General features: G+C 46.3%; 2 protein-coding genes across 7 annotated transcripts in view; one reads left to right on the top strand and one right to left on the bottom strand.

Annotated features, from left to right (window-relative positions):
* LOC118506527 (putative uncharacterized protein DDB_G0291608) overlaps positions 1 to 14074 on the top strand; it is a 61950-nt gene that overhangs the window by 9640 nt on the left and 38236 nt on the right. The gene's annotated exons all lie outside the window — the stretch shown is intronic.
* Positions 9011 to 12519, bottom strand: LOC118506529 (nuclear pore complex protein Nup153-like). 4 transcript variants are annotated; one of them, XM_036043792.1, is made up of 2 exons: positions 12370 to 12519; positions 9011 to 12288 (listed from the first exon to the last, which is right to left on the bottom strand). In XM_036043792.1, exon 2 carries the CDS (start codon positions 12191 to 12193, stop codon positions 9572 to 9574), a length of 2622 nt encoding a protein of 873 aa, XP_035899685.1. In that variant the 5' UTR covers positions 12194 to 12288; positions 12370 to 12519; the 3' UTR covers positions 9011 to 9571. The 4 variants fall into 4 exon arrangements, with proteins under 4 accessions (XP_035899685.1, XP_035899682.1, XP_035899683.1 ...); XM_036043789.1 differs by having other exon boundaries at positions 12359 to 12518; XM_036043790.1 differs by having other exon boundaries at positions 9011 to 12285; positions 12359 to 12517.

Below are 14074 nucleotides of genomic sequence, written 5' to 3' on the forward strand. Positions count from 1 at the left end.
ACAAGGCAGTCAAGTTGTCATTTAAAGACTATAAACTTAATAAAATGGATGTAAAATGTAACAGCGTCAGAAACAGATTTTAAATGCACAAAATCGCTGACCTCTGCAACCACAAGCCTCCATGCTGGATGGCCGTGTAAAGGGAAAAACTAATTCACAACTGATAAAGAGAACTTATTTTCCCAACGTCTTCCTGTGTGTGTGCATTTCCGTTGATCAAGAAGCTAGCTAAAGGAGGAAGCAGATGGGCGGTCCGGACCTTTATATTGCTGCCACCGCTATTTGCTGGTCGCTCGCGCGATTATTACGTGCTTTATGCGGGCTCGAAGATTATGTTTGTGGCTGGCAGCTTTCCAACCTTTTTCGATGCGGTTGCATACACCGAGAGCGCGAGATTGGAAGCCCGCATCCAACTTGGACGCGTATCTCATCATCATCATCATTTTCGTTATAATCGTCTCCTTGAGCATCACAATGTCGGGGTGGTTGGGTAAAACAAAAAAAAAAAGTGTGGTACGCGTTACCATCCAGCGTGAATGGGGGGGGGGGGGGGGGGGGGGGCTTCTTTTTGCCTTCGAAACCGAGAAGGCCCCTACGACTTCATGGGTTTGGGGGACCATGAACAACATTTTCAGCTCATTTTCATTTGGTCTCAACCTCTCGGTTCGGGCTTTGGCAATGAGTTTTGTTGGAGGCTGTTTTGGAGTGCTGTGGGGGCTTTATTTCCCGAGGAAGCATGGTCGGTTTGCTGGCTGAAGCACAGAAACTGCTGATGGAAAATTTAATTTTAGTGGCATTTTGTACACACACACAATTTGACGTCGTAGAATTCCGTGGTTGTGCTGCTGTTGTGAGAGAAGATTGCTTCTTTTCAAAAGATGGAAGTATTTATTCCTGTTCCAGCACAACCTGCCAGAGTGCAACGGAAGGAATGACTCACATTTTGCAAATGAAAATAGTGTCTTTAGTGGCAGAGAGGTAAGGGGGAAAAATAGTTTCATTTGTCGCTTAAATGAATGTTTCCGAAATGCTTCGTAAGCAGTATCCTGACTTGTAGATTGTTCGGAAAAGTAGCAACAAAATGGTATATTAATGTTACTTCTCACAAGCGTGTCGAATCGCGGAATTGCCTCCTAGAAAAATGTTTGTCTAAGTCTCAGGAAAAAGATCAGAACTCAAAGAACAGAGCTGAAAGATGGTAGTTACCTTTCTACGTGTTCCTAACAATGCAATTGATCCTTCTAAAGGAGAATCGCATTGGAAGAAAAAAAAACAGCAGAAGCAATATTTTTTTTTCCATTTTCTCCAGGTGCAGTCGGCTGGATCGGGTTCAGCTTCATCACCAGCTGCTCTCCAGCGGTCACGTACGGGCCGTAAAGGTTTATGCGAGACGCGTTGAATAAGTTCACCAAAGCAACCTCACCAACCATATCACCATCTGGTGGTGGATGCAGCAGCATACAGAAGACCGGTTGGCCCGATGCATTCGATGAAAGTTGGACCGCAAAAAGAAAACCAAAACCAAGGAAAAAAACAACCTCCAGGAGACAGGATGTAAAGAAACGCAAAAGGTTAACTGGCGACTGGTTCACCTGTGGGATGTGGGACCAGACCGGTACGAGACACGACCACCGACCGTAAGAAGGAAGACACACGGTGAATTGAAATCCGGCCAAACAGTTGGCTTTGTCGGAGTAAGGGCACGTATTTTTCAGGTGTTTTCCGCTTTGCCTTCTCTCTTTCCTGGTTGTTTTTTTGTGACCCTCTGTGGTTGATGCTGTAGGGGCTCTCCTTTTCGGGGGTTCAATTACACTTTGGTAACTCCGGTTTCGTATGACCTACACTTCCTGCTCATGTGCTCTCTATCTCCTTGCGCGAAGTTTTGTGAACTAGAACCGGATTGGGATGAAAACGTTTTCGGGTTTTTTTCCCTCCATCTCCGGATCACAGACCGGAAATTCAAGCTCAATGTAGAGCACCCACTTGCCCAGGTTGATAAGTGTAAGGCCCGAGTCTTGTTTCCCCCCCGAGTTGCTTGTGAGATCATTTTTGGAGATTAAAAGCAAAAATAGGTGAGAAAAAGGGAAATGACTCGCCGCTCGTAGGATTACGGCCGGTCAACATGCTAGCATAAGTTTTCATCTATGTCCAACTGCCTGTAATCCCTCGGAGGCTATCCGCGTTATATTTTTCATGAGACTCTGCTCCTCGTCCGCAGGACATCCAATGGCAAAGCACTACGAGAAAGCCCTAAAAACCGATCCATGTACGGTTGATGGAAAACTATCAAAAGTTTTCCACTTCAAATTCTTCCAACTTTGGTCTATTCTTAGCATTGGAAAATCCTAGCAATCCGCATGATATAAGAAGTTTAATGGGCAATAAAAGTGGCTAAAAGTAAGGTGTGTGCTAGATTTTTGGTGGACGAACCTTGCCACTTCACCAATCGAGAAGCGTTAAGTGAGCGATTGCAGCTAGAGTCTTAGGCAAGAGCGTGTATCATTAATTATTCATGACGTTTGACTTCTTGATTGTGTGAAATGGGGAGTTTGGCAGAAGTTCTGGTGCAGCTCCTGATGTTCTTGAGCATGCAGTGGAAGCCCGAAAAAAAAACTTTGGACTGTGTCCTCGTAGATGGACTGATTCTCGGCTCTTACTACTGCCGTTGTTTTATAAATTTAATTTCTTCAACTCATGATGAAGAAACAGACGTTCAGTGCATTCTAGTGTCTAGTGAAGCAGCACGTCATGATAGACTTGCACGAAACCGAGACCATTACTGTGTCTTATCTTGCTGGAAAAGTTTTGACAGCTTTCTATGGTGGGGATTGAGTCGTGTCAGGAAAGAAGTTTTCCTTATCTGGTGAACCGACTGCGGACATTTTTTTGGGGCACAGAACAGCCTTATGTGTTCTAGTTGATGTCTGTGTAGAGCTGATATGAGTAACTCGAAGTACATAACTTGTGGTTTCGACGTAAAATCTGAGTTGTGTTAGCTGTATTGGTTGTATTAATTGTTATTATATCTGAGACTTCAAAATCTGGGATCTCGGCGATTCTCCAACAACAATCCAGTGATCACTTGGTGACAGATGGTCCGAAAAATATGAAGTCACATAAGCGATCGGCTAAACCATTTTACGTGGATCGCCTTCTAGTTTGTAACCAACTGTCACTTACTCAGACAACGGTCGCAGTCGGTCTTGCTACGGTTCCTTTCCTTCCGAGCGATAAAAGCATAAAAAACTAGCATGACTTCTGACACTTCGTCTTAACACACCCTCCGGTGCCGTTCCGGAGCTTTCAGAACCAGCGTGACATTCACGACGCGAGAGCTGGCCGGGAGAGAAACGCCAAAGTTGAAAGGTTGGTCACCTTTTTCTTGCCATCGCTCTTATGTGCCCTGAAAGCATTTCACAAACGGTTTTCCTTTAGAAATAAGATGATCTCACAACTGCTGCTGCTGCTGCTGTTCGTTTCGTTCTCCTGCGTCCCGGGAGCGATTTGTTGCAATGCGCCTGCACTTGGTTGTGTTTGAACCCGACCCCGGTCGTAAGGAACAACAGCGGTGGTCGAACGTGGATCACGTCACCGCTATATCGCGTCCGTTGGCAGCTTGGTTGAGAAATTAAAACCCCTATCCTACATTCCCGGGGGAAATTATATTTTCCGTCGTCGTCGTCGTCAATCCTCTAGTCCGGAGGCATCCTTTAGGGTGGTTTCTTGTCGCTTTGTACTTTTTCATTACGATTTCTAGCTTGGCAACAATCAATTTCTACGGAGCTCGCCCAATAAGCAGATGGTGTGTGTCTGATGCTGTTGAATATTTAAAACATTTATTCTTTTGCGGGATTTGCTTAGTTTGGCCTTGGTTGGCAAGCTGCACATCACCGAGGAGACGAAGAAGCTGACAAAAAGCTGTATAAGCTAATCCGAACTCTTCGAATCCCGGATGGATTTATACCTTTCGGGTAGAGCACATCGATTTATTGTTTCACCCGTGTACATTGGACACTTCCATTTATACTGCAGTTCGGTTAGAAATGCCAGCTCTTGAAGGAAGACATCCGGGAGGGGACTTCGGGATTTTTGTTCTCCTACCGTGATAGGGCTTCTTATCAGCCCTGCAGCCATTGCAAGCGTGAGGAAACCGTTTCGTTCAAAGTGCTGCGTCGGTTCTCAAATTTCGTTCCCATTCTCCTCGGGCAGCAAATGAAGCATTATACAACCCGATTGCAGCCGTACTTCCATCGCCCCGCACAATGCAAGGCATGAAAACTTTTCGAAGATTCCGGCTTCCCCAAACAATCATTCAATTCATCGCTCCGGTGTGTTGTGTGGTGGCTGTTTTCCAATGGTTTAACAATGGTGGATTGCAGAGTTTTTTTTTCTGCCTGGTGCTTGCAGCATGACGTCGAAAAAGCAGTGAAGAATGCTTATTGAAAATTCAAGAACCGAAAAGAAATGTTTATGGTGAAACATTTTGTTTGGCTGGGAGTTTTTTTTCCTTCTCTCCGCTAGCTGTTCTTGGTACCCTCAAGATCACGTCTTTTCAATCGCAATTTCTACTTGACATTCACGTTGTTGTTAAGTTCCACGTTCGTTCAGATCCTTGTGCCCGCTCGCCAGCTGGCAGCAGTCAGTCAGTCGTCCTCCTGGTCTGGCCTCCTGGTGGCTGACGGCACGGGTTGGCATTTCATGCATGAGAACATGCTTAATGCGCGAGTTCAGTAACCGGTTGACGATGGGTTAAATTTTGGAAGAAGTAAAGGCAGTTCAACGACTTGATGTGGTTTGGCTAACCACAAAAAAAAGGGAAGAAACCATTGGCAGAACTGATGGGAGGTAGAGTTCAACAATATTTTAAGTATAAAATTTCACTCTTCATCCTAGTTTGCTTAACAGTTTGCTTTAAAATTTATTCCAAGAATAGTTTGGCTTGGCCAAAAACAAAAAAAAAACCAAATCGATTATTGTGTGGTCTGTCTCGATCTCTTCTACCATTTTAGCACGCTTTCGTGACATTTAGACGTATCTGGGCGGACGGCACCGATCCAGCTCGCGAACCCGACCGCAAAACGGTCGTGCCGGACATGTCCTCCCATGCAACGTGATAATATTCGGTTAACGCACACGATACAACAACACCCCGCGGACATGCCACCACCACCCGAAGGTATGCGGGCCAGACAGTGCGAATTTCGTTTCGATAATCGCCGATTGCTTCGCATACTCCTCGTGGCGGCCGTCGTGCTTGCGAAGGTCATCAGACCGGAACGGAAAAGTTCATGTCCGAATAATCGTCGGATTCGCACTGAACCGCGGGGATGAAAATCGTGCCAAAGCAACCAACAAGAACAGCAAGCGTTTGTGTGCGCCTCGCGAAACTAAAGGCGAACAATTATACTACCTTGAACTCTGTGGGGCAGGTTGCAGAGTGTACATCCCTGCGAGCTTTGGAGTGCGGTTCAGTGATTTTGCCTCACGGTAACCGGTGCTCTGTGGCGTGGTTGTATTGATGCACGAAGATGGATTCTCCGGGGGGTAATTGGTAGTGCCAAGACAATACCGATGGCTGAAATAAAATTGGTCTCCATTATTGGGACAGCACTCCATTTCCGCAGGATGTGATGGGGTTTTGAAGGGTTTTTCACGAACGCTTGATGAGGTCATTGGCAGTTGTTCTTGAGCCGGATCTTCGCAACTTCAACGGTCAACGTTAATATTATCTCTTTCGTTGACTAAGGGGTTGAATGTACTTTTAACGCCTAAAGGTAGGCTATCTTGTTCTTCTTTGGTCTAGCGATCTCTTAGGCCATACCTGCCATTTCTGGCTTACGAGACTTAATGATGCCACGTAGTTGCATAGTCATCCCTCACTCGGTCCGGATGGGATTTGAACCCCGGCCTTGTAGTGTAACGACCGGCGCCGCTGTCGCCTGTCCCGGGCCGCCCAAAGGTAGGCTATATGTACTGCAAATTGTGCCAATCAATTTAAAAGTTGATATCCCTAAAAGGTCTTAGTGGGAAGGAGCTCTGAGGTATAATTGGAGATCCCACAGCCCTTTATAATAATAAAATATTCAATATCTTTACTGTCGGAAATTCGAAGTAGCATATGTTGGAGACCTTTTCCTCACCAGCACGTTGGTAAATCGTTCGATTGTTTAACGTATTCCTCCCTCCTTACAGCCAAACTAATTTTGCATTCTAATGGGATTCGTAACTCATTGCAAAACTCCAATGCATCTGTTGCCAATTAATGATCGGTCGTTTATTTTGCAGAAAACCCGGCGCGTGTGCCCCGGGAAGAGCAAGGGCGGTTAAGGGGTTTGCAATGGCAACATTCGTTTTGCATCCGGCGGTGTTTCTACACAAGCATTGCATTTGGGGGGGAGAGAATTCGCGTGCCGCATGCCCTTTCTTCCCTTCAGCGTTTTTGGCCCAACAAAAGCATTTCCTTACAATCGAAAATGGGGGGTGAGAGAGAAAAGGAATGTTATCTTGATGGCTACCCGAAAACGATACACCTTTCCGTGCAGCGGAATCGGGTTGGTTGTAGCGCATTCCATCTGCAGAACCAGATAAGGTTTCAAGATAGAACTCTTCCCATGTATTTTGATTGAAAATTACTGGTCGATTAGGTTCGGTTTCAATTCTCTACTTGCAGCGTCAATGCTGGGTGCTGCCGATTTTAGAACACTTCCCAAAACTGGCGAATAAACAACCACCGGGGTGGGGTCTACCTGCAGTACATAATTTCAACAATCTAAATACGTTGGACCTTCCCGGATATAGCTATGCCATGCATATCATTTTTTTTCTGAAGGTTCGGATATTTTTTTTCGAAAGAGTTAAACCCACCCAGGGCTCGATGGGACTTATCCTTTCGCTCAAACTGTCGAGCTTTTTTCAGGACCCGGTTTTTTTTTGTTCATTTCACTCTCGCTGTTTGTTTGTTTGGCGTTTTATCTAAGCCTTCGTTTGCGGACCGGCAGGAGTAGAAAAGGTTTGTGGCCAAATGGAACATAATAATCGCTTCCATTTTTCATGGCTGGAAAGGATCCCTGGAATATGGTGCGTGTGGCTGCTTCGGAGGGAGTAGGAGTCCCTGCAGTAGTGTGTTGTATGCAGTAGTAGTTGGCAACAACATATAAGCTGCGGAACGACGACGTTCTTCACCCAAACGGGGAAGGAAAACCCTCATCGGCTTACCGTTTATCGATGATGAGGATTTGCGAGGATTCCGGGCTGAACCCAAAACTGCCATCAAAATCTTGCGAACCGGGGTGGGTTGTTCCTCGTATTCCTTTTCATATTATTTACCGGGTAGGAGAAGAATAGAACTCACACAGCACAAAGCTAAAAATCGTGTGGCCTGGGGCACAATCGGATCCAGCGGCTTTGCCCGTTGCTCCGAAACACGATCCTTTGCATGGCTCTGTGTATATTATGCCATCCCTCACTTGCTGGGGATCGTTCCGTTTTTGGTGTTCATATTTTATGAACATTTTATTTCGATCCGTGTTACGTGTGCTGGAAAGCAAAATGTTGAAAATGATGTGAAATTGGCCACAAACTCAGCTACACTACCACTAAGATGTAGCTCAAGCCTTCTAATCAAGTTATGTATAGCGCAAAGAGGGAAACATCATTCCCGGGGAAGTTCTGTTTTTTTTTAAGATTGGCCACCATATCCCAGATAGAGAGAGAGAGAGAGAGAGAGAGAGATAGAGAGAGAGAGATGAAATTTGATTTCAATCCGTCTCGGTGCAGCGAGATACGAAATTGAGAATGGAAATTTGATTTAACGCCCCTGTACGGCTTCTACAAACGTTGTCTCGATGCATTGGCTATACTCCTGGGTAGTTTCCCTTTGTGTCCGAAAGTGCGGAGGTTTTCCTTTCGTTCTGATACCCATTCGTCATCATTTAGATTCTCCATTCTGATATGTCCGTTTCCTCATACCTGAAACCTCATACCTGTTGTGTGTTGAAACGCCAGCCCTGCTTAAAGCAGCTTTTAATGGGATTTCAACCCTTTCACCAAAGAATCGTCCACACGGCCACCGAGGCCGAGGACATGTGGAAACATTCCACAAAAGCAGTAGCAGTACATATCGTCGTGCGGGACTCACCACACAGCCACACGTCGAACGGTAAAGAATCGATGAGGGAAGTGTCCAACATAACTCATTCCTTTCGCTCCAGAGTGTTCCTCGGCTGTTGGTCGACACGGTTCTCTACATTATGTTCCGAGTGGAAAAGTGAATTTTGTGCTGTGTTGGAAAACAGGCATGGGAAAGATGGCATCGGTCCGTTCCTCTCGCTCTACTGTCAAATGATTTAACGCTGTTGCGGAACTGGAAAAGAAGACGAAGGATGGCGTCGTCTGGGGGGTTTGGAAACACGCTGTTTTCTGTTCCCTTCCCTTTTTCCTCGTGTAGTCCTTCCGATCAGCTTAAAGCTGATGGAAATGGTCATCACCACCACGACCACCGACATGAGAGCGCCATTTGTTGTAGCAGCAGCAGTGGGGTTTACAGGGCAGTTTTGTTTTTCTTCCAAGAGACCATCGAATAGAGCTTACCGTCCCAAACCCAAACGTTCTTACAGTGCTTTGGCAATCGTACCGTGGCTTCGGGAAATCAGGAAACGAAATCGATTAGGGCGGTGTGTTGTGCAAACCCGAAACAGACAAATGCGCTTCTCACATCACCAAAACATCCCCTGCTCACATGTTTTTCCCGAGCAGTACGGGGGAAAACTTTTTCAAGGAAATGGGGGCGACGGCCCCCCCAGCCAACAATCACATAACGAAACCCACAAAACATAACACCAAACGGACGATTAATGGACGATTCGTTGAATAGTACGGTTTTGAGTTGTGAATTTGAGATTCTCCGAAGCTTTTAAGATGTTTTGGAAGTTATGTGTGGAAATCGAAAATCCTTACCTTTCAATGACGAATGGAAGAATGCTAAATAATTCTTGGGATGCAATGAAACAGATTCTTTTGATAACATTTATTTAGTGCCCATATTCTACTTCAATTTCAATACTACAAATGTATGTGATAAACATGTATGATTATAATGAGGTTTTTCAATAGTAATGGGAAAGATGTATCTAATCTAGCTGCATTGATATCCTTCGTTCCGATAGATAAATGTGTTGCAATAAACAAAATTCCTTTTTTGTAACGAAAAGTCAATAACTTCTTCTCATGTGTTCAATTTCACTTTCTTGCATGTCTCCTTTTACTCTCACAAAGCTCATCTTTTGTTTCTTTTTCGCTTCACTTTTTTTTATTCAAATGCATACCTAAGTGAATTCTAGTTTAGCTTTGGAAATGTACTTCTTTGTCTAATAAGCATTTTACTGTGTTATTATTTTCGAGCGAGCGTGCGTTATTCACCAATTTTGTTGTAGCTGATAAGTAAATCCATCATATGGAAAATATTCGTGTATTGTGAAAGATTACAGGTCAGTGATACTGGCACTGATTTAAATTCATCCCGTGCTTCTTCAAGTCCACTTCTATTCGTTAAAGGTGTCCCACATGATTTCTTCTATTTTGGTTTTTCCGTGGAACAGCACACGCAAACCGATGCTGCGGAATCGTTCCGCACGCAGCAAGCCGGACATTCCCACCTATTCGATTGAGCGCTGACAAGAGCGGCAAAGCTGCCAGCGTTGGTGCTCTTCTTGGTCGGTTTCTCTGTGGCGCAGCACACGCAAACCGACACGGTGGCATCGTTCCGAACGCTACAGGCCGCACATTCCCACTTATTCGATTGAGCGCTGACAATCGAGGCAAAGCTCCCGGAGTTGGTGCTCTTGGTCGGTTTCTGCGTTGAACAGCATACACAAACCGAAGCTGTGGAATCATTCCGCACGCAGCGAGCCGTACATTCCCACTTATCCGACTGAGCGCTGACAATGGCCGCAAAGCTTCCAGAATTAGTGTTCTTGGTCGGTTTCTCCGCAGAACAGCATACGCAAACCGACGCAGTGGAATCGTTCCGTACGCAGCATGCCGAACATTCCCACTTATCCGACTGAGCGCTGACAATCGAGGCAAAGCTTGCAGAACTGGGGATGTTGGTGGCAACTGGAAGCGACGCTGCTTTAGGTTTGCTTGGCACAGGTGTCGGCTTGGGAGTTTCGCAAGCAGCGCACGTCTGTTGATGTGGTTCGTTACGGATCATACAAACATCGCACACCCATTTGCTAGCCGAATCGGCCATCAGCTCCTTAAACGAGCGTACCGTTGGAACGTCCGCAGTGTTCTCCATGGGTTCCGGTGCAGTAAATGTGAACGATGTGGCCATCGCGAGAATCGCATCCGTCAATTCCAACGGGTTGCCAAGCACTAATGGCGAGATAAAGACAAACGTACGGTCATCCTGCAGTGAAGGTTCCGGTTTGGTGAATGGAGCCACATCGGTCACAGGATAGGTGACGGTGACCGGTGGTGGTATATCACTGAACAGTGTAGGCGCCGCAAAAACGAACTTATTCACTTCATCCATGAAGGGAGTGGATGGTTCCGGTACAGACAGGTCCGGCACGGTATGATCAAAAGTGGAGGCCGGAGATGAGCAGTCACCAAACACCAAAGGGGAAGTAAAATTAAATGTACGCAATACAGGGATGTCGCTTGGTGGTGCTGCCGGCGTGTTCCGTTTCTTTTTATCATCATCCTTCACGCTGGTGGCTTTTTTCAATCCTTCCTCTTTATCTACCGGGAGCAGTGGGCCCTTCATCGGCACAGTGAAATCGAACTTGGGCAAGCCTTCGATCAACGGAGGTAGCTGCAGATTTGGCAGCTGGATCGGTTCGACCGTAGTCTCATCGCGTTCCTGTATAGGGTCCGCATGCAGCCGGGTCTTTTTCGTTATCTGCTTTCCACCGGCTGATTTGGTGGAGTCTTGCTTACCTATCGGGCTGGTGGCCTGCTTATCGACGTGCTGTGGAAGCGTATACTCCATCAGGGGAGCTGTCGGCGGCGGTGGTTGTGGTGGTGTCGGCTGCTTTCGGGTCGTCGTTTCTTGCGCGCATTCCTTCTCGTTCATGCGGATTATGTTCAACATCTGCAAGGTGCTTGGTGAGCGAAGGTTGTTGTTCGACTGTGTCACCAGTGCGCGTTTCGATGCAGGACTTTTTGCAGCAAATTCATCCATTATTTCTAGAATTCGCTGCGCTGGGTACGACATGGGTGGTGGTGCATTTTTTTCCACCTTCGTTTCATCTTTGGCCGGCAGCGTATAGGGTGCCGGTTTGACCGTTTGTGGTGGATTCGATTTTTTCATCAACACTGTGACGGTCGGACGCGGTGGACCGTGGGTGGCTAGTGTTCGGGCCGACGACGCACCACCGAAACGGGTCAAACCTTCGTAAAACGAGGACCCTCCGTACTCGGGCGCGATCCAACCGGTGCTTAACGATTTTGATATTTTTGCCGCGGAACTATTAAACGATGGCCGCTGGGAAGATGCGACCGAATCGCTTCCACTGGTCGTGGATTTAAGTTGCGCCGAACCGAAAAGCGTCTTGTGGGTCGATCCGCTGCGTAACTGCTGCATTCGCTTTCTGTAGACCGAGTTGCCCAGGAACCCACTGAGGCGACGATTTACGCTCGATGACGATGGTGCTGACAGCGTCCGGAACATATCGGATGAAGTGCGCGTGCTTTTCACAGGCTTCGCGTCTGCCGTTTCTCGTAGCCGAGGTCGTTTTGTGATCGTATCGTAAGTACGGTCATAGCTGATGATGCCGGCATCATCGGCTTCAGCAGCTACGTTCGGGGAGTGTGGTCGCTTCCTCACATCCACCGATAGCTCCGCTTCATTCTTCACATCGGACTGTCGTTCCGTATGCTTTTGGGCTGGTGATTCACTTCCCTCCTGCTTGGTTTGACGCACGGGTAATAAAATGTTTAGCATGCTCGAAAAGTTTGATCGGATTTTACCGACAAAGGAACCATCCGCCTCACCACGCGAGCTGCCACTGTCATCGGGCGAATTGTCAACATCGTGTTTGCTAGCACTGCGGCCACTCGTTCCGGGCTCCGATTTGATCAAATTATGCTGTACGTTCGCCGGCACCGTGTCCTCTTCATCGGAACTTTCCCTATCGCTATTTTCCAAACGGCGGCGCACTGAAGGCGTAGTCGAACCCCGGCCGGACATTTTGCCCCTGTCACGCACACCACTACACAGACGAGAGCATTGGCGTATACGGTACACTGCTGGCTGCTGATGGTTCCGTTCTACTGTTCTGGCTGCTGCAATGGAATTAACACAATTGCTGGATCACAAACAATGGCCTCTAGCGCAAACGAGTAACGCACTCACGTTTCACGTACAGATGCTACGTTTTTCTGGGGCGTTTATTTCACAACGTGAATTGCTTATTTCTGTTGCTTCGCCTTCACTGGGCGACCACGCGATAAACTCACTGACATTACGATCGTGTCATGCCGGACGAGCTGCTGCCGTTCTCTCTCTCTCACGCTCTGGGTCGCAAATCTGCTCTCGCTCGCTCTCTCTTTGTTCTTGGTCTCGAACCGGTTGCAAACACGAACCGGTTCTTCCGTTCGGTTGTCAGCTTTGACAGCGTCAGTCGACGGTTGTTTACCAACAGCTTGAACATTTTTCAATTTGGCAGTTAGCGGCAGCGTGTTTGAAATTTTGAGTAAGTAATTTTCTCTTTACAACTTGTTATTTTATCGTGAAATGTGTTTGACGGTTGTATAATGTGGCAAAAAATTGTTTAAACCTTTTTGTTTATCTTTTTTTCTTATTTTTTCTTTGTAAAAGTGTGAAATAATAAACGCTTACCAACAGAGATAAGCAGCAAATATGTTTTATTGTACTGTTGTACGCTTCTTTTCCGTAGCTTTATATGGTAAAAAAAGGGATTTTGCAAAACCAACAGTTAAGGCTCTGTTTGTGTTCTTCGAATTTTAATTAGAACTCTTTCCATTTTCAAAGTCCTTACGAAATTATCGAACAAAAAAAGCATGAAATCACTTCCGCAAACAGGGCAACAAAAAAAAGGTCAGCACGTAGGAGGGAAACGTTTTTCTTTTTTCTATTAAGCGAAAAACGGCAGGAAGCCTTGTTCGTGTTTGGAATTAGATTTTAGGAGCAGAAGCGTCGAAAAGTGGGCCCCATTTAAGTGCTTCGTTTTTGAGCAACCTCTCACGTATAACGGTGTCGGAAGCTAACAAGCATTTGTCACTTCCTTCCAAGCTCCAACAAATGGGGGGTACTTTAAAGGTTCCTTTAACAAAAAATCTGGTGACATCGACAAAACAAAACCAGGCTTTATGGGAAGCAATTTTTCCACACGATAGGCTGTGTGTGAGGAGGAAAATCAACAAAAAAAAGGAAACTCAGTTTTGATGTAGTAATGAATGAAAGGAAAATGGTTCGCTTTCCTTCCTGTCTCATGCAGCAGAAAGTGAAATTATTATGATGGTACGTACGAGTCGGCGAAAAAAAAGACAGGAAAACGCCCCAAACGCGCGCTTTATGATTGCCGTCGATAATTGAACTTACCCGCATAGTATGTGTGTGCGTGTGTGTGCGCGAAGAAAAACATTTTCCTCTGGTAGCGTATTGGGTTTCGACGGAGGGTGGAAAAAACGGGAAAACGCGTGTGCCACATACCTTTTCGAAGGATAAGGGACGCTTCGAGACGCGTATGATATGATGTGATGATTGGTAATGATAATGGTGTGTGATGGCTGACGATGATCAAATCGTATTTGCGGTCATATTCGTATGTGTACCAGACCGGCTGGAGTGGAGCGTGAGTGAGAAATCCCATTCCGGATTCGATTTCCCACAAGCCGCAAGTTATTATATCCTCCCTGTGCCGTCACCGTTCCAGCATAATTTCCACCAGCTCACCGTGAGGTACTGAGAAAAACGAAATTGCTTCACGTTTGATTTTTTTTTCTCCCTCCTCTTTTTATTGGTGAGGTTTTTCTCCTCGTTGCGGAACTTTACCAGCCCGTACCAGGATATAGCAGTGACTGGTACTGCTACTGCTGCCGCGTTTCG

Source organism: Anopheles stephensi, chromosome 2 (assembly GCF_013141755.1).
Source record: "Anopheles stephensi strain Indian chromosome 2, UCI_ANSTEP_V1.0, whole genome shotgun sequence".
Taxonomy (NCBI): Eukaryota; Metazoa; Arthropoda; class Insecta; order Diptera; family Culicidae; genus Anopheles; species Anopheles stephensi.

What these genes read in the sequence shown, in the direction of transcription:
- LOC118506529 (XM_036043792.1), bottom strand. Translation starts at nt 12,193, where the DNA reads ATGTCCGGCCGGGGTTCGACTACGCCTTCAGTGCGCCGCCGTTTGGAA.